Below are 18,729 nucleotides of genomic sequence, written 5' to 3' on the forward strand. Positions count from 1 at the left end.
CAGAGCCTCCAGCACCCCTACTCCTTGCTGATGTGTAAGGACAGTTTTAGCTAATAAATCAGGGCTTGTATCAAAGAAAAAGGAGGGAGGCAAGCACTGTTTACCTACAGTAGTACCAGATCTGTACTAGGGGGGAAAATTGCGAGTAATGGTATGGTTGTGAGAGGTTAGGTCATAGTACTTTATCTCTAAAAATAAGGTTTCTAATTAGTGATTATAAATAAATCCAAGAGGTGAAGTAAGGAATAGGTTTTACGGGTGTACATGAAACGCTTAGATGCTGAAACCTAAACAGATGGTGTAGAATTGTGGCAGTCTAAGCCAAAGTTCTTATTGTGAAATGGGATGTGAAAAAACCTCACTATTTGCTGTTAAAATGACAAGTTTGATCTCTGAAGCTCTTTGACAAATCTCTGTCTCTAGACTTCCAGGCCTTCAATCATGTTATCTCATAATTGTTACCCTCGTCCTTCCTTTCTTCACATACATTAGTCTTCAGCTGTGCCTGTGCTCCATATTTCCATTTTGCAATTTTTATCAGAGGGCCGAAATTAGATTTGGCTCATTTGGCAAGTCTGTGTCAATGTCTTCTCCAATTATCTTTTTCTCTTTGAATTTATGTCATGTTCGCTCTCTCTCTCTCTCTCTCTCTTTCTCTCTCTTCTTCTTTCTTGTCTCCTTCTTTCTGCTTTGACTTCATGTTAAATTCTTAACTGTTTTTTTCTCCCTCTAGATGAGTCCTGAGGAGCTGGAGCGCTACGTGAACCAGCAGTTTGACGAGTTACAGAAGCTGGTGCGCCTAGAGGAGTGGCGTGTGCTTCACCTGGTAGACTTAAAGGAAGCCTTTTTGACAGCACAGGCTGCGGAGAAGATTGCCGAGATCAGCGTCCACACCGAGAAACTCCAGGAGGAGATGGACTCCATCACACAGCAGCTGGGTGAGCTCGACCAGGCTGAGGAAAATGGCGTAGCCCCAGCCGCCCTGGCACCTCTGTTGGCTGTTGGACAACCCCGGCCACCTGGTGCTGCTGCTCTGGAACCCATGCCTCTGGTAAGCAGCCATTTTCATTCAGAGCAGGAAGTGCTAGGTTACAGAAAACTCACTAAAGTCCTAAAATAGTAAAGGGCATTGTTAGCCAAAGGTTTGGCATTCAAAGGAGTTTCTGCTTGTGGTTTCTGTGCAAAACCATAAAAGGTAACCTCCTGAATTTTAGTCCATTTAAAGAAATTTGTGTTGATGTTTCGAAATGTTTTTAGTCACACAAGTATTTTTGGATGTCTAATGTGATATTGCACATTGCATCTTAAGGAGCCGAACACTTCATAGAAGGCATCAACCAACCAGAGACACCTTGAGGAAACGTATGGGTTCAAATAACTGGTCGTGTGTGATCTTAACACACAGCATTACAGATGAGGACTGTTGGATGATAGACAAGTCCAGACACCCTAACATACTTATTACTGGATAAATTAAATGTCATAAAAAAAGTAAATGTTTTAAATAATTTACATTCATTATCTTTTCGGGATTAATGACTTTATTAGTAATAAACATTGGACAAACAGGAAAAACTAAACATAACTTAGTTAATACTTCATAGGCAACTTAAGATTCACAATAAATAAATAAATAAATAAATAAATATTGCAGTTTCCTTTTCTTTTTTTTTTTTATGATCAGTCATTGAGTGCTCCAGAGAAAGCAAGGAACAGAAAAAAGTCAATGTGGAAGGGGGGAAAAATAAATCAGATTATAAGCTTGATTAATTTAGTTAAACAGTTTTACTGACCTGAGTACTACAGTAGTTTACAGAACTATCCATACAATATGTATGCAGAAGACGCTAACGTAGCCTGAGTCATTCTCTAAATTATTATTCTGTCTTCACCACAAAGGTCGTTGCATTTATTAGGGAGACGCACAAGGTTTCTGACAAATAATCGTGGGCTCCTATTGTCACCATGAAAACAGAGACTAAACATCCAATCTCTCCCTAGGCGTCAAAACTAAAATGGAAAATGTTTCCAAAATGTTCTCTATGAACCCTGGTAATGTTCTGAGCCAGTCCTCCTGAGTGAGCACTAAAATTTCCTAAATGAGGTCGGGGGGTGGCTGGAAGGAGGGGGCTGTTTTGAAGGTCTTCAGATGTATGAGGCTATTAAGGCTGGTTGTGTGGTGTTTCAGGGCCTTGAGAAGAAAGAGAGAGGAAGGTCTCAGCAAATCTAGGGAGGGATATGAAGGGCAGTGGTGTAAGCATTCAGGACACACACAGAGTTCTAAAGGCAGGAGAATTTACCGCACATGTTCATGGATGTATATATGAAGGAAAGCGGTGTAGGCAGGTTATTGGTGCTCTGGATGTTTGCCAGGGCTGAGACTGACATAAGGCTACAGCTAGAACAACTGCACAAGGTCATACACACACTTACACAAATATATTAATTATTATTATTGTTATTATTATTATTATTATTTTCTTTTTATTATTTTTATTAAGTGAACAGTTTTCCAGTAGCAGTAGTGATAGGTAAATTAGATGTCTTTCTGTGCGTGTGTGTGCGTGTTTGTGCGTGTGTGTGCGTGCGCGTGTGCGTGCGTGTGTGTGTGTATGTGTGCGTATACCCGTGTGTGTACCTGTGTGTGTGTACCCATGTGTGTCCTACCCTAACTGATAGAAATTAGGGAAAAAATCTATTCAGTTGTGAATCGTGATTCCTTTGTGTGCTGATTTACGCATTACCACACTGACTCCAAAAATGATTTTTAAAAATATATATATTTTTACTGTCATAATAGAGATGAACCAGTTGATCGACAAGTGACCAGATTTTTTTCAGTTTTATTTACCATGGCCAGTGATCGGCTGATCAGTCTAAGATTTAAACGATTCTGTACCGAGCACCGAAGCTTCTGAGTGGCGCAACAGATTCACTCTTTATGGCATTACATTATCAAAAACTGTGCACAAGAAAAGCCTTCGATCTGCCTTTTTATCAAAGTTCTGTGAGGGAATTAAACTCAAACCCACTTTTTACACACGCTGACACCAGTGGCAAAACACCACAAAAGCCAATTTTTTCTTAACATACTTAAAGAATCACTATTCTAATGTAATAGGCACTTAGGTATCGTGATGATATCGTATCAGGTGGTGACTGGTGATTTCCACTCCTACTGATTAATAGGTGAAAGCTGGGAAATGACCCTCCCTAGGTTAATTGTGATTGTAATTAAATGTCGATTTATTCACTGATTATTTTCTTTATCACACACTCACACACTGAGAAAGACACAGACACACACAAAGTCATTTAGTAAATTAAAGTTTATTGAGTGTTTTTGTATATAGTCAGTATACAATTAGTTAAAGCAGGCACACACAAATCCCCCCATTTCCAACCCTATATTCACCTAGATACTGAGGTCTAAATATATAATATAAAAAAAGATCCCTTAAAGTAAGAATAAGAGTCTCATTTAAATTCAGAAATGCAACCACGAAGTGTCATTTAGGTTCTGTATTTATTCTGTCTGAATTGCTGAGAGACGTGTTTGCCGGTGTGCAAACTAATTAGGTTTTTTGAAGGACAGAGCTAAATGTTTATTAGAGAATATTTATATCAAAAGTCAGTGATATGGCTGATTTGCAACTAGTGGATTGTTTTGTGTGTTTTTTTTTTTTTTGTTTGAAGAAGGACCATACAGTATGTGCTGCATTTTGCATTAGCCTACAAGCCTAGATCATCATCAAAACACCAGCTCAGCAAACCTACCTCAATTTGTAATATTACTTGTATAAAAATAAAGTCAAGCCATCAACAAATATATTAGTAGTCGGCAGCCTAAGAATTATCACACTACTTTTAAAATTGTTATATTGAATATTTCATAAACCCAAAACATTTTAATGTACACTAGTCATCACTAATTGTGATGGTAAATGATAATCAGCCATGACAGAACATGAGGTCTGTGAGATGTTTGGCTTTTTTCATAATGTGAATAGGTTGTGCTGAATTGGTAAATGAATAAACATTAGCTCTGGCTGTGGTTTTAAAGCAAACCCTTCGCTTTTGCTCTTTTCAAAATGTAGAAAAAAAATTGTGCTCAAAAAATATATAAAAAAAGGTTCTTCCTTAACATAAATGATGCAAAAGCCACATGCCCCTGCATGAACCCTAATGTGCTTCAGTGTTTTGTTTTTTTTCCTGTAATTTAGCTGATGTTCCACCTAAAATGCATTACACCGAATTGACACAAATTTAAAAAATGTAATGTCAGGCTAGGTGGATTCTTTCCCATAATAAATGTAAAGAAAGGCAAGAATAATTGTGACTGTGCACAGTCAGCCATACGCACTTTCTTCAAGGGTCTTTAGTTTGAAGTCTAATCTACAAATTTGTAAGTGAAGCAACAGAGCGAGGAGGGAACCAGAACGAATTTTTAGAGTAGTTTGCTTTATAGTGCTAACCTTTGTTTCTGTACTAATTAGGCAGAACCTCAGGACTAGACTAACGTAAACGCAATTGTTTAACTTCAATCATGCTTACAAAAAGTGAAAAAAGTACTCACAGACCTCATGTTTTATCTTGGCTGAAATCTCCAGTAAATAAAGTTGCCTTAATGAGCACCTCAGTGTAAAAAATGAGAAATTACGAGAGTTTAAGAGAAAATCAGGATTATTGGGTTTTCAAGATTTTATTTAATTAAGAATGTCAGTAACACTGCTGCTAATGTTTCTCCTGTCTGTTGTAGTATAAAATTTAAAATCAAGCTCCTTGATCTTTAATTGCATTCAAAATTATTTTAAATCCAGTTTTACAAGTAACATTCTCTTTTTTTTCTTTATTGAATAATTTTATTTTTGAGTGATTATTTTGTAAGTATAGTCTACATTTCCGTGCTGTTCATGCGAGCATGTTGAATTGTCCCGAATTAAAACGCTTGGTTCTTGGTTGCTCATCTCTGTGATGTACAGTAACATGTTGTAATAGCCTACGAATCGGCTACACATTAGCTACAAAATGGTACAGTGTACTCGCGACTGTGATGTAAAACACATACAGTAGACAATTATCTACGATTTACCCCTGAACAGTGTCCAAGTCAAACTGGGATTTGTGATGAAGTTTCTCGGAAATGAAGGCATAAAACCGATTGACATTTACAGAAAATTTCAAGCGCAGAGTATTTTAAAGAAGCCTGTACAGTATGTCCGTGGACGATCCCTGCCGAGATGGCTTCGAGCCCATGGCATTCGTTGTTGTGAAAATTTAGAGAGTGGAACGCCTGATTCTTGAAAAATCGACAGAAAACTTGTCACCAACTTGTGGACGAGACGCATCTGTCTACTAAAATGATCTATCTATGAGTCTCATCTACTGTATACTTTATTGGATGCTTTACTGTGTGTGAAATGGAGAGCCATTTCAGTTAGAGACCCAGTGGATGAAAGTAAACACAATAAACGTTCTCCCATGGAAGCTCGTATTATCAAAGGTTTACACCACGCTTCTCGTTACACTTGAAAATTCATTCTGGTCACGCCAGGTCTAGTCGATCTGTTCTGATTCAGGTGTTTGCTTGATGAATTTTTATTCCAACTGGGCTATTATTCAATTATTACTGGACTACTATGGTCCATGTAAACACACCTTTTGATCCATTACAAAGAGGCTCAAACCACCTACAAACTGCTATGATCCAGCTTTTAATAATGTATGAAAAGCTATGATGCTTTTTTAGTCAGCAAAAAAATACAAATAAATGTTTAGTTTTTATAGCTGAATGTTTTTTGACCACTACAATTTCTTCTGAACCATGAAGTGCTGTGCCAAACTCTGTTGACTAGCTTCATGATTTTCTATAATCAAGGAACTGTAGCAGTTTGAAATTAAATACAGGGTTATGGAAAATGAATTTGGTACAAATTTGTCAGGACACATGGATATATTCAAGGCTGCATTCAGAGTTAAGTACTGCTCATACAATAGGAGGTTAATACTGAAACTTGGTAAAATCAGATTTAGACCTCAGGCATAAGTACAGTATTAGCGGAAGCAGTGGTGGAGTGGTTAGCACTGTCGCCTTGCACCTCCAGGGTCTGATTCCCATCTCTGTGTGCATGGTGTTCGTGCTTTGTGGGTTTTCTCCCAGAGACCAAAGACCTGCAGTTTAGGCTAATTGTTGTTCCCAAATTGTCCATAGTGTGTAAATGAGTGTGTGTATGTTTGTGCCCTGCGATGGATTGGCACCTCATCCAGGGTGTTCCCCGCCTCATGCCCTAAGTCTCCTGGGAAAGGCTACAGCCCCCCGCGACCCTGTATACAGGATTAAGCGGTATAGAAGATGAGACGATAAGCCATAAGTATAGTATATGTTTCCCTTATGAAGTTTTTTAAGTGATCTGATCTGATTAAATTAAATAACATATTCACAGTCTTTTCTCTTTCATTCACGTAAATGGTGTCGCATACCATTTAAATGCTTTGGAACTTTTCTTTATTCAGCTTTATTATTGATTTTAACTCATGACTTCTCTTAGTGATATATAATGAACATTTTGGTGCAGTCATGTGGCTGTGAACTTGTGTACCAATGACGTATTGAAAGTAACTTTCATGCCATTTAACTGTACTTATTGTTCGTATAATTCTTATTTTTAATCACATTTCATATTTTACCTGCATTTAATGGACAAATTGATATAAATAAAAAAAGAAAATACAGCTGTGATCCATGTCACATCCTGTAGGCCTTTTAACCCTAAAATTGTCAGGAATAATGGCATGTGCCGTCTTTCAAAATGTGTTCTATGTGGTCCATTTGGTCTGTGTCATGTCCCCTATAATTTCCCTTAAAGGAGAAGTGGATCTGCGCACTTATGTGTTAAACAGAGACCCTGTCCTTCCTGCACCCTCAGACACAGTTATTCACTCTTACATCCTCACGGCCTGACACAGCAGCGCAATCAGCCATCGACTGTAGATTTTTGTATTGTGTTCTCCATGGTTGGTGATTGATTTTGTTGAATCAGCGTGGCCAGTGGGAGAAAGATGAAAGACTTTTGATTGCCTGTTCACAGAATCAGTGCAGTAGAGGAGAAATGAATTTGTGCAGTGCAAGCAAACACTCTCAAGAGGACACGCAGGTTTTTTTTTTTTTTGCTCATCTATTCAGCTTCTTTTTTTTTATAGCATCTGCTCATATCCTGTAGATGGCAACTGGAGCGATTCAGTTCCACACAGAGCATTTAAGCAGTTTTACAGTGGATTAAGCTGGTACGACTCTGGCTCAACTAAATGCAACAACTCTAAACATACTCATGAGCAAAAGAAATGTTGCACATATAAATTACTTTGAATTTTATTTCTGTCACATCAATAAGAAAATTCAATTATGTACAAAACTCTTTGTGCCCTACAGCACTAGAAATAAAAATTCAGACGACATTGATAATGACGTAGATTAAACATTGGCCCAGGATCTGGCCTCACTGCACGTCCAGAAGTCCTCCTGCAGCCAAAGATCTTTAAATAGTCCTACAGCTTTATCGGGTATGTAACACTGGAATACCACCAGCAGTAGTGGTCGCATTTTCTGTACGATTTCTCAAATGATGCCATCGAATTAGTCTGTCATGTCTTGGCTTTGTCACTCTTGGCATTCCAGACCTACTAGTTGTTGGGAATCTGTTTCATAGCCTGGAAATCAGATTCCTGGCAACTCCGAATTCTCTGGCGATGTCTGCTTATGTTGAACCAATTTGAAGCATTCCCATGGCCCTCTCTCTGCTAGCTTTGTCTAAATGAGGCATAATAGTGTAAAGATAAAATGCACAGTCAGAAAGTTTTCCTTGCATTTGATACCAAGACAAGCTGGACATAATCACATGGCAAACTTTGTGCACATGCATGGCACTTCTTAAGAATTAGTCAGGTTAGGTTATTCATGATAAAGTAATGCTCTACTGAGCATGGTGGTAGTTTTACTTTAACCATGTTCATACTATAATAAGGCAAACAATTATGAATTGGAATAGTGGAATGTTTAGTTTGTCCACAAATATAGTATGTAGTATAGGAAATTTAGCAACAGCTGCAATAAATATTTACCCCCCTTTCGTATTTACCCCCCTTTCAACTTTTCCACATACTGAAATGTTCCAACCTCTTAACTTAAGTCTGCTTAATTGAGGCTTTTTTTCTATTTAATTTATACACAATGTCTTGCATTTAAGCTGCAAAATAAAAAGAAGACATTTGTTGCTCCCCCTGGATCAATACTGTAAATGGTAGAACCATCTAAGGTGGGGATTACAGCTTCAAGTCATCTGAGAGATTTTTCTGTCAGCTTTGCTCATCTAGATCCTGATATTTGAGCGCATTTCACTTCACAGGTAGGTGTATACAGTACAAATAGACTGTCAGTTGGCAGTCAGTTTAGGCTCTTTGTCCTGTTGAAACTTGAAACACTGCTTTAGTTTCATGTGTCTTGCAGAAGATTGCCCTGTATTTGGTTCCAACCATTCCCTGAGTTTCAGCTGTTGAAATCTTGACAGCGCTACCACCATGAGGATGGTGTTCTCAGAGTGATGAGTAGTGTTGAGGTTCTGCCAAACATAGTGCCAAAGTTGAAGTGTTTATGCAATCGGAGATAGTCTAGTACTGAAACTCATGAATCTGCAAATAAAAAAACAATTCTGAAACCAGTTTTAAAATCAGAGTCTATCGGATTTAGCCAGGTTTGCAATTCTAGGACTGTTCTTAGAGCTGCTTTAGTTTGCATAACTACAAATTCCAGTTCTAGAATTTTTCCAAATGAATAGGCCCTTTAAGTCTTCTGGGCTGTTTCGTATTCATTGATTATATACAAATACAGACTGCTGCCACCTCCTGGTGTGGCAAGTTATTATTATATATTTTTTTGTAGTCAGGCACATAATGTATATATGAGGACTAACTGGTTACTGGTTCAATCATATCTTTTGTAGAATATTTGATATGACTGTGAGGCAATGGAACACACCCATTAGATGGTTTAACACTGACTTGGTGTTTAAGAATGCCTACATCCCTTAATTCGAAACTCTTCAAGTGTATCCAAGCTGCTGGTCACCAGCCTGTTATTAAATGACTCAGGTCAGTGAGGAGGTCAAAGTTCAAACAAGTTTATTGTAGCACTGGATTTTGGGAAGCAGAACCTAGGCAGTTAATCAGATGCTCTGTCTCACCCTCTCTAAAGTCCCACCAAGCTTCTGTCTCCTTGCTCTTTATTTCTTTTATACACTCCTTCCAATTATCCAGTTTCAAATGATATTGTCTTTTTTTTTTGGACAGCCCAGAATGTTCTCTTATTCAGCTTCCTAATCAAAGTGGCCAGCTGAGCCGAGGCAGAGGCGCTAATGCACAGACAGACGCTGTGCTCTCTCTTATCTGCTTTTCATTACACTGTCCTGTCTCCTAATTAAAGTTGAAGTTTTTTTCTGTCCTTTCATCTGTCTTTTCCTCTTTTTTACATGATGCTTCTTCTTCCTATCTCTTTTTTCTCCTCCTCTCCGCTTCTCACACTGAGATGACTTGACACACACATGCACACAGATGGGGAATTGTGGTGAAAAAGCTAAAATAACCACCACCCAACTGACTTCAGATGCCTTTGATTCCGCCGTGGTCTCGGGCTAGTTAGCGCTGTTTGTGTCAGCCTTTAAATGCAGCTACAAGTGAGCGTATTTAATCAGGGTGAAAGCCCACAATTGTAGCCCTAGGCTAATGAGCCTAGACGAAAATAGCATACCCATCCATGGCTAGTCAAAAACTAAGCATGCTTTTGTGAAAAGGCAGCACAGGGTTGTTTAATCATCCTCTAATCTAGTGATAAATAATAGTACCAGGTGATTAATAGACGATGTAATGATGGATATGTTGTATAATGGCACATCTGCTTTGTTGCTCCTGCTCTATTCATTCTCATTATTCTCTCTTTATTTTCCTGATTTTCAGATGGACCCAGAAGCCAGACCAAGGTAAGACAAGTACAGTGATTTATAATTTCATGCCTGTTTCTTTGACTCTCTTGAACACACACAGCTTGTGGTCTGAATGCAAAAGTCCTTGATCAGCTGTATAGCATCCAGATGTCTCCTCAGGAAATAAATAAAGACTACAGAGTGTAGCCTGACTTTCACTGCACCAAGCCCACACACCCCAAAAAAATCCCTGACATACAGACACACATACATGTGCACTCTCTCATACACAAACAGAATAATTTACTGAGATTACCTACCTCATAATTGGACAACTCATCATTTACGCTCATTGACGCAAGCTTTTGTAACCCTTCCTTTGTGCAGCTGTAGGTCAGCTTTTATATACATCCTGTCCACATGCAGCTTTGCTCCACTTGTGTGTGTGTCTGTATCCAGCTATGCCAAACATTTGCATGAGGTTAATAAAAAGGGATTGTTTATCATCCAATATCAACTTGTCATTTCCGGATCCCTCAGCGTCATGTGAGGTGAACAGCGACAATAATAAAATTTATGGAAGAAACCTAAATCGTAAACCTTTTGTAGACCTGGGTCCATATTTCATTAGCGTCTATCAGAATCAGTCCTAGGAATCACGCTCAAAGTTAATTTAGGACTGATAATATTCCTAAGTTAGGGTAGAACATAAAAGTTATTTTCTACTCCTACTTTTAGCGAGGAGAAAAACTGCTCCTAGGAAAGCATGTTTTGTCATTGTTTAAGATGGTAAGAGATGCAAAGTGGGCTACATATTATAGTGGGAGTTGTATTTTGTCAGTTTTTTTTGTTGTTGTTTTAATGTTTATGCAAATGGACAAAAAACTCCTAGATCCATGACTATAGAGCTGGGTAACACTGTCATAATCTGATCCAAAAGAAAGAAATTAAATTTCTATATAACGAAAAAAAGGAAGCCAAACTGAGTGAAGATAAGACCATTTTGCTTGCAGAGGATGTAGTAAAATGTAAAGAAATAATTAGAAAAATTCTTCCCTACCCTCCCCTTAAAGATAAAAAGTAAGTGGACGGCAATTTGTGAAACATCAATGTCTTACACCTGTAAGTTTGCCACAAATACGCCTCAGAAGTGTTAAAAATGATGAACGGTATGTCAATAAAAAATTACTTATTTATTTTTAATTTTTTAATCACCACGTTTTAGTTTACATAAGCCTCTGGGCGATTATTTTAATGTTGTGCCATGGGTGATGACCACAACTCCAGGGAAACAAGCAGTACGCATGATACGCATACAGCTTGTTTTTCATTGATTTCATGCTGTGTGGTGGAAAATGTATAAATCTATGCTGCTGATTCGCATGATCTGTGGTGCTGTATGAGCAAAGTTTCATTTATTATTATGTCCCACTGTCACTTGAGACAAACCCAAATCTTCACTGTTTCAAAGCTGGATCTTCTCTGTTAATAACAAACTTACTGTAAAGTAGCAGTCACCATGCCCACGATTGGTCACAAAAGTATAATTTTTGGTCCGAATGTATCATTTGTGATTTCCGTGTCACTCTGTTTTACAAAAACGTCTCTCATGTCTCTGCCTGAACATAATTTCCTCGCAACATCTCCAGAGCTCTCCTACAGTTTGATAGGGATAGAAGTGATTTCCTATTTTAAGAATGTTGATAAATTGCCTTTTATAAATATTCCATCTGGGTACAGGGCTAATGAACTGTAGAGTATTTTTTCCTATAGGAAACTTTGTACTGAAGAAACAAGCTAGAAACATTGTATGGGAAGATAGCGAATGACAGTTTTTATATCGGTTGCCTGCAAAGCACATGCACATGGCTGCAGGAACACGTTTTTAGACTGGCACTCTTGACCAGCAAACATCATCATTTAAGGCTCATTACCGTTATATTGCGGTGGGTAGTAGAGGACACATTACCTGCAAAAGAAGAAAATTCAACACCACCAACAAGCTGACATCATTATCCAGGAATCAGACTCAAGAAACTGCCCTCTATTGTGGGCAGTTTCCTCTGTAAGCCTCTGCATTATTACCCAGTCGGAAGGAAGCAGCATTTAAAGCATTACATTATTTGTGTGCATGTGTCTCAGTCTGTGTGACCACACTTGTGTGGGTGCAAGTCCATCAAAGAAATGATGTGCTTCTAATAACAAGCAGATGCAGAGAAAATACATTCAGCAGGTTCAAGGTGAGCTTCACACAGTGCAGTACATAAACACTAACAGTATTTGCTGGCTGTTGTGTGTTACACTGAAAATCATGATAGCAGGAGTCCTATTATTATTTACTCCATGATATGTTGTTGATGTCCCACGGCCCCTCGATCCGGTGGTTCCCCCCAGCACCCCACTTTCCGCGGCTCCATGTAGGTGACGCATAGGTATCACTATGTGTTATCTCACATCAGTATTATCTGTCGACGACACACTATTCTTCTTTCCACAACTCATCCGAAACCATTCATGGGAATTGTAGCACGTTCAGTGGGCAGGCAACACATGTCTTCCTTGGAAGACTCACATCTATTTTTTCTAATGTATCTTTAAAATGATTTTATTTTAACTGGTGTTTAACACTTTTTTTTAACACTAGAAGCTTCACCTTAGCATTTAAGAGACACTTGAGGGAGAGGATGATTTACATAAATCTACTTTAATCTCTATAGAAATTTTTCTGTTTCTGCCTTCACAAGTCTCTCTAGAGAAATGATTGTGAACCGGTAGAGCGAGCAAAGTGTTTCAGTGGACCGAAGCAAGTACTTGAAAGAACACAGCAGCACTCTTGATAGACATATGAGGAAAAAAAAATCTATTACTCTAGTTTTCTAAACACAATCCGTCACAGCTTCGGTAGCAGATTCTCTGTTTATCCAACCATGAATTTATTATAATTGTTTAGCTGAAGGCAGATCATTAACCAGAGCATCAACATGGCGAGAGACTTTAGTTCAGAACAAGGCGAGTATTCACTTTTTTTTTTCTTATTTAATGTTAAATAGTGAGAAATGTTTATAACAGACATATTGAGCACTAGTTAATAGTGCTATTAATAGTGTTCATTTTGTCAGCTATTTTAAATTTTAGTCTTAGTCTTAGTCCCGAGATAAATGTCCCTGTTATTTTTTTAGTCATATTTAGTCAATCTTATCATATTTTTATTTAGTCAAGTTTTAGTCAACTAAAAGTCTGGACATTTTTAATCGAAGGAACCTTAAAGAATTTAAGTCTAGTTGTAGTCAATGAAAAAGTAACATTTTAGCAATAAGATTATTATTAATTAACCCTACAGTCAATCTAGTCTAGCCAAAACAATTTTTTAAGGTTTTTTACAAAATAATTATCTTAACATTTATAATGTATCTTTTCATCTGATGTTTTCAGCTAATTATATTTATTTCTAACTACACATCAACTGCTGCATGGCTGTATTTTTTTTTTTTTTTTTACTACAAAATAATAGGAGTAGTATGGACAATACAGTGTTTTAAAACTTTTTTTATATGAATTTACACACTTGGACTGTTGTAGGGATACTGTATGGGATTCTATGGATCACAATCATTTGCTTACCTATTAGCTTAATGTGTTTGGCAACGGTTTAACTATAAAATAAAACCCACACCACAACATAATTATGCTAACATGTGGTAACATTATTACCACCAAGACTGGGTAAAACTGGGTGATTGTTATGGTATGCCTAGATGCGTCTTCTCAGGTTTGTGGTATTTTTCCCAGCAATTGTGTGCCCACACTGTTTCCCCTCTGATATTACTACACATCTGCCTTTTTTCTCAGGATTTAATATTACAAAAAATAGGCCCAAATATCAGATCTCGTCCGAGTAATACTGCTGTGATGTGTAAGTTAAAGATGACTGAGCTAGTAACATTCCCTCACTGCACGCACAAACTACTCCTGATATGGCGCGGGCCGTGACCCGGGAAACACTGCTGCTCGTGCCATTTTGAATGAACACCGTATTGCAGTGGCTTGTGACGAAAATTATATGTTGACAAAAATCAACATATTAGTCATAGGAAAAAAAATTCGGCATTCGGTGAAATTAACGCTCGTTATTAAGAACCAAAACTACTTCCAAGTGTCTTATTTATAGTCCTTGAGTCATCACCAACAGCTAAGTAATAAAAGGGGAGTTTAGTTGTTTAGTAGAATAAGGCTGTTTTAGGAGCAGTATGATGCTCTCTCATGATAGTTCTGATCAAAATAATCATAAAGAAATAAGTGTTATTGTGATTAACATAGGCTTAGTGCTTTAATGCAAGTAACAAGCATGGAGTTAGATACCTCGAGTGGGAGCAAAGTTAGAGTTTAATTTGGTATCGACTTTCCCCAGTTATCATCATGTGATCACTTAGCACATGTCCTTGGATAAGGTCAGTATGACCACATATACACACACGCACACATATACACACAGAGTGGTCTCAAATGTTATTATTTTTTTTCATTAGTGTGTAGTGAGAGTGGCTCAGGCTATCTGATAACCACCCATATAAACCATTATCGACTCAAAGCTGGATGGACAGAGGGGGAGGAAGGGAGGGAGCGAGCGATACAGAAAGGAAGATGAGGGAAAGAGAGAGAACAGAAATTGAGGTTGGCAGGAATGGGTCCTGGAATAGGTGAGATGATGATGATGATGATAAAGCGTAAGACAAGAATAAAAAGATAGAAATGCAAAAAAATAGACAAGAAAAAGGATCCAAATTCAGCCTAAGTGATGATGTGATGGTTACTATGACGATAGTAAGGGCAGCCGCATCATCATTATGGTGGGTGATGACACTTTTCGTAATCTGGAAAGAGTTTTCGGCTTCTTTATTTAATCAGATGCTTAATCATCCATGTTCTAATGGCAGCAACTTTTGAAAGAAATTCATGATGCTGGGTTGTTAAATTTTGGCACCCCATATATATATGAATGAATATTGGGTTTTGCATGCTTTAAAAATAAGTGTGTTGCAGTTACTTCCTACTGTATATTGACCCAGAGTGAGGTAAGGGTGTTTTGTTTGTTTGTTTCATTGTTTGTTTGTTTAGTACTGAACCGATTGGAAAAAGGACAGCTCCACTTTTCTCGTGCCAAAAGAATATACATGCATAAAATTAGGACATTAATCTTTTTGTGTAAGAGTAACAGAAGGTGTTGTGTCCCATATTAAGGGTTTATGCAGAGTTCATAGATTTAATCTATTTGAAGATAATAAAAAAAAATATATGTTTACACACAGACACTTACATACACAACTATAAGCAGCACAAGAGAAAGAAGGGAGGGGAGTTTTAAGAGCCTCCTCCAGTCTGATCATGTGGATCTAATCGTTTAATTACAGCTCCTCAGAGAGACTCAGTCGTGTGTTTACTGTGCAGATGTGTGTGGGTGTACATTTGTGTATTTGTGCTTCTAGGAACTGATAATAAGAACACGTATATATTGGAAGAAAATGTAGACTTGGTTAGCGTATACATACTTCTGGGTAATATACATCTTTTTATTTAATCCTCATGTATTGATTAAATCTGTCTGATTGTATTCACAAAGGCACTTTCAGTGCACTACCTTTCTCTCTCCCTTACACACACACACACACACATACAGACACAGCGAGAGAGAAACATATAGGTCTGTACTTGGATGCACACTCACACAGGCCATAAAGAGAGGCATTAGTTCCATTTCAGATAACTCCTCTGTCCGCTGAACTAAGATGATCATTTTAGGGCTGTGTTTTGTCCTCGCTGTAGTAGACAAAGGTTGGAGGTGATGCATGTGGTATAGAGTTACAGATCAATACTGGAGGGGATGATGGAAATGGAATGTGTTTGTGTGTGTGTGTTTTGAAACCCATTGTGAGTTCCGAGAGCTAAAAGCCAACGATCGTCTTGAGCTACATGGAAAGAGCGATAGAGCAGACAGGAAGATGAGTTTTTCTTCAAAGTTAAGATTGAAAGCGAGATTAAAGAGAATTAGCAAGAAACTGGACATGCAAGCACTACTAAATGAGTTTATGATAAGTGTGTGCTGTAAATATGTACTTGAGTGTACAGAACCTGATTTTTATTATTTTTTTTGTCTAGGGTAGTGAATGGAAATGTCAGATTAGTGTGTAGCACCAGGCACAGGAACAAAGACAGATTCTAAAAGACGAATGGTATGCTCTACATTTTCACTTCTAAATGGCATCCAGAATTTGGTGTAATCCATGTTGTCCTTTCAATAGAATTAAAACTCTGTTATATCATGGCTATTTTTAAGGAGGAAGTAAAAGCACTTCTCACCTTCAGCTCTTGACACGACAATGGTCATGTGTATCATGCATGGGCTACCAGCAGCATGAGAGCAGCTATTTTTGTGTACTGCACATCAACTGAGCTGAGCAGGTGCAAGAAATTCACCCAACACTGAGGTTTTCCTGGGGGTATTACCATTTTGTTAGCAATTTGTCAGCGAATAGCTGCTTCATCCCCAGAGCCTTCTGTCTCCTCCTGATGGAACATTAGCAAGTAAGAAAGTTTTTTGTTTGTATTTTTATTATGCTGAAAATAGGTGACTTTTAGATAAGGCGTAGAACATCTGCACCTTTCTGATGCGTGCACGACGAAGGTCAGGAGTTTGCCTACAACCGTGCAGCATTCACGTGCACACCGTCAGGCTGCGGAAATGTACTGTACATGGCTGTGTGTGAGCGAGTCAATGTGCGTGTTTGAGATTCAGCATGCATCGGGCATGTAAATACACGGCCTTGCTGCACTGCAATTGGAGGCAGGCGAACCGTATTAATCATGCAGTGTAATCACTGTAATGTGATAACAAGCTACAGCAATCTGACACTTCTTATTACCATAGTGCTCTCTCTTTCTCTCTTTCTCTCTCTCTCTCTCCTTCTCTCTGACATGATGGCATGTACTCAGACAAAGGCACATTTACTTTTATTTCGTTTTTTATGTGCCAGCATGAGCAATGTTTTATGGTACAATGTGCAATGTGTTGCTCAATTTCTGGTCACATTCAGTGGCTTCATAACAAAGGTGTGTGCTGGGGGTTTATTTGGTATTTCATCAAATGTTGATCTATGCAAAAAAATATATAAAAAAATTTCACATAATACATTTTTTTTTTTTTTTATCTAAATTTGTTCCAGTCATTACTGGCCCCTTAACCACAAGTCTGATCCCATAAAACAAAGCTACTTTTGCTTTCAGTGCTAATGGTGTCATTACCATTACTGCCTTCACCGCGCTAGTTGCAATTTGTCTTAATTTGTTGATAAACCTGTTCAAGTGGAAGTTTGAGCGTAGGTTAAGGCTTCAAGTCAGTAATCATTTTAAAACTGGTGAATGATGGTTGCACCACAAACATTTTAAGGTACAGAACTGTGCAAAATCTTGAGACACCCCCTTATTTCTTTACGTATTGGGTCCAATGAGAAATTCAATTCAATTCAATTCAATTTTATTTGTATAGCGCTTTTAACAATTTTCATTGCCACAAAGCAGCTTTACACAGTCAAGACTTCCTCATGTTTTTAATATAGATTTGAGGAATTCTTGAACGACTTTGTGGCTTTCATTTTCAGTCCAGTTTCAGCCTATCCCAGAAGGCTTAGGGCATGAGGTGGGGAACACCACGGACAGGGTGCCAATCCATCACAGGGCAACCTATGAATCATTCAAGCATAAAAACATTTAACTTAAAGCATGAACCAGTGAAAAACAGGTGCACATGTTGATAGATGATCCAGCCGGTGATTAGTATACTGCTGATGCTGAATGGTTGGAACAGATGAGAGGGGAAATGAGGTTGCTGCTGACATAAACAACTAGTTTTTTAATTTCTACTTTGTAGCCTGTCACAGTAAAACACTGGTTCCCGTTTCTTTCATTTAATTTAATATAAAGAAATCTAGGATGGCTCTAAACCTTTGCACAGTACTGTACAGTACATCCTACAGTAACTCATAGACTGCAAAACTAATGCAAATTAATGCATTCTTTTACCATCAGCTGATAATCAGAAATATAATCTGACATAATACAGAAAATATTACATCCACAATTGAGACATAGGAAAACAGTTAACGTCTGTCTCTATCTTATAAATATATGTGATTTACAAATACCAATTCAAATTATTTATCACTTGTATTGTTTTTTGTTTTGTTTTTTATTTTTTTGCTCTTCTCATGCAACACTGGCATTTTACTAAGCAACCATATCAAAGTGTTCCTGACGTACAGTACTTTAAACAGAATTATCTTATACAGAATTATAAGGGGGGGGGGGATTTTTTATATATATATATATATATATATATATATATATATATATATATATATATATACAGTATATAGCTCTCTCTAGGCTCCTGGCTGCAGTTGGCTACAGCAATCAAGATTTTTTTAAAGGGTAAACTAAAATTTAGTGGCTGGTCAATATTTTAAAACTATGCTATCTGGCATAACACTTAGAGTTGATGTTCGCCGGGTGCAACCAGCTGCTTAACCTCAGGCTTTTTGGGCATGGGCTTGGTTTTGGATGTGCAGTGGACAAATCCTGTGTGTCTTTCCCAACGTGAGGGTCTCACTGTCACTCCTGTGTTGTTTGTCACGCCGATGACAACAGGTGAACTACAGTGATAAGAAACTGAAAAAGGTTTTGTAACTAGGGATGCACCGAAATGAAA

The 18,729-nt window shown here is 37.9% G+C and overlaps 1 protein-coding gene across 2 annotated transcripts in view; it reads left to right on the forward strand.

Moving 5' to 3' along the window:
* Positions 1-18,729, forward strand: part of trim44 (tripartite motif containing 44) — a 60,527-nt gene that overhangs the window by 18,273 nt on the left and 23,525 nt on the right. For both annotated transcript variants that reach the window (XM_053486818.1, XM_053486826.1), the window contains exons 4-5: positions 734-1,051; positions 10,006-10,028. In XM_053486818.1, coding sequence (XP_053342793.1) covers positions 734-1,051; positions 10,006-10,028 — 341 coding nt within the window. The remainder of the gene's footprint in view (positions 1-733; positions 1,052-10,005; positions 10,029-18,729) is intronic.

Source organism: Clarias gariepinus, chromosome 2 (genome assembly GCF_024256425.1).
Source record: "Clarias gariepinus isolate MV-2021 ecotype Netherlands chromosome 2, CGAR_prim_01v2, whole genome shotgun sequence".
Lineage (NCBI taxonomy): Eukaryota > Metazoa > Chordata > Actinopteri > Siluriformes > Clariidae > Clarias > Clarias gariepinus.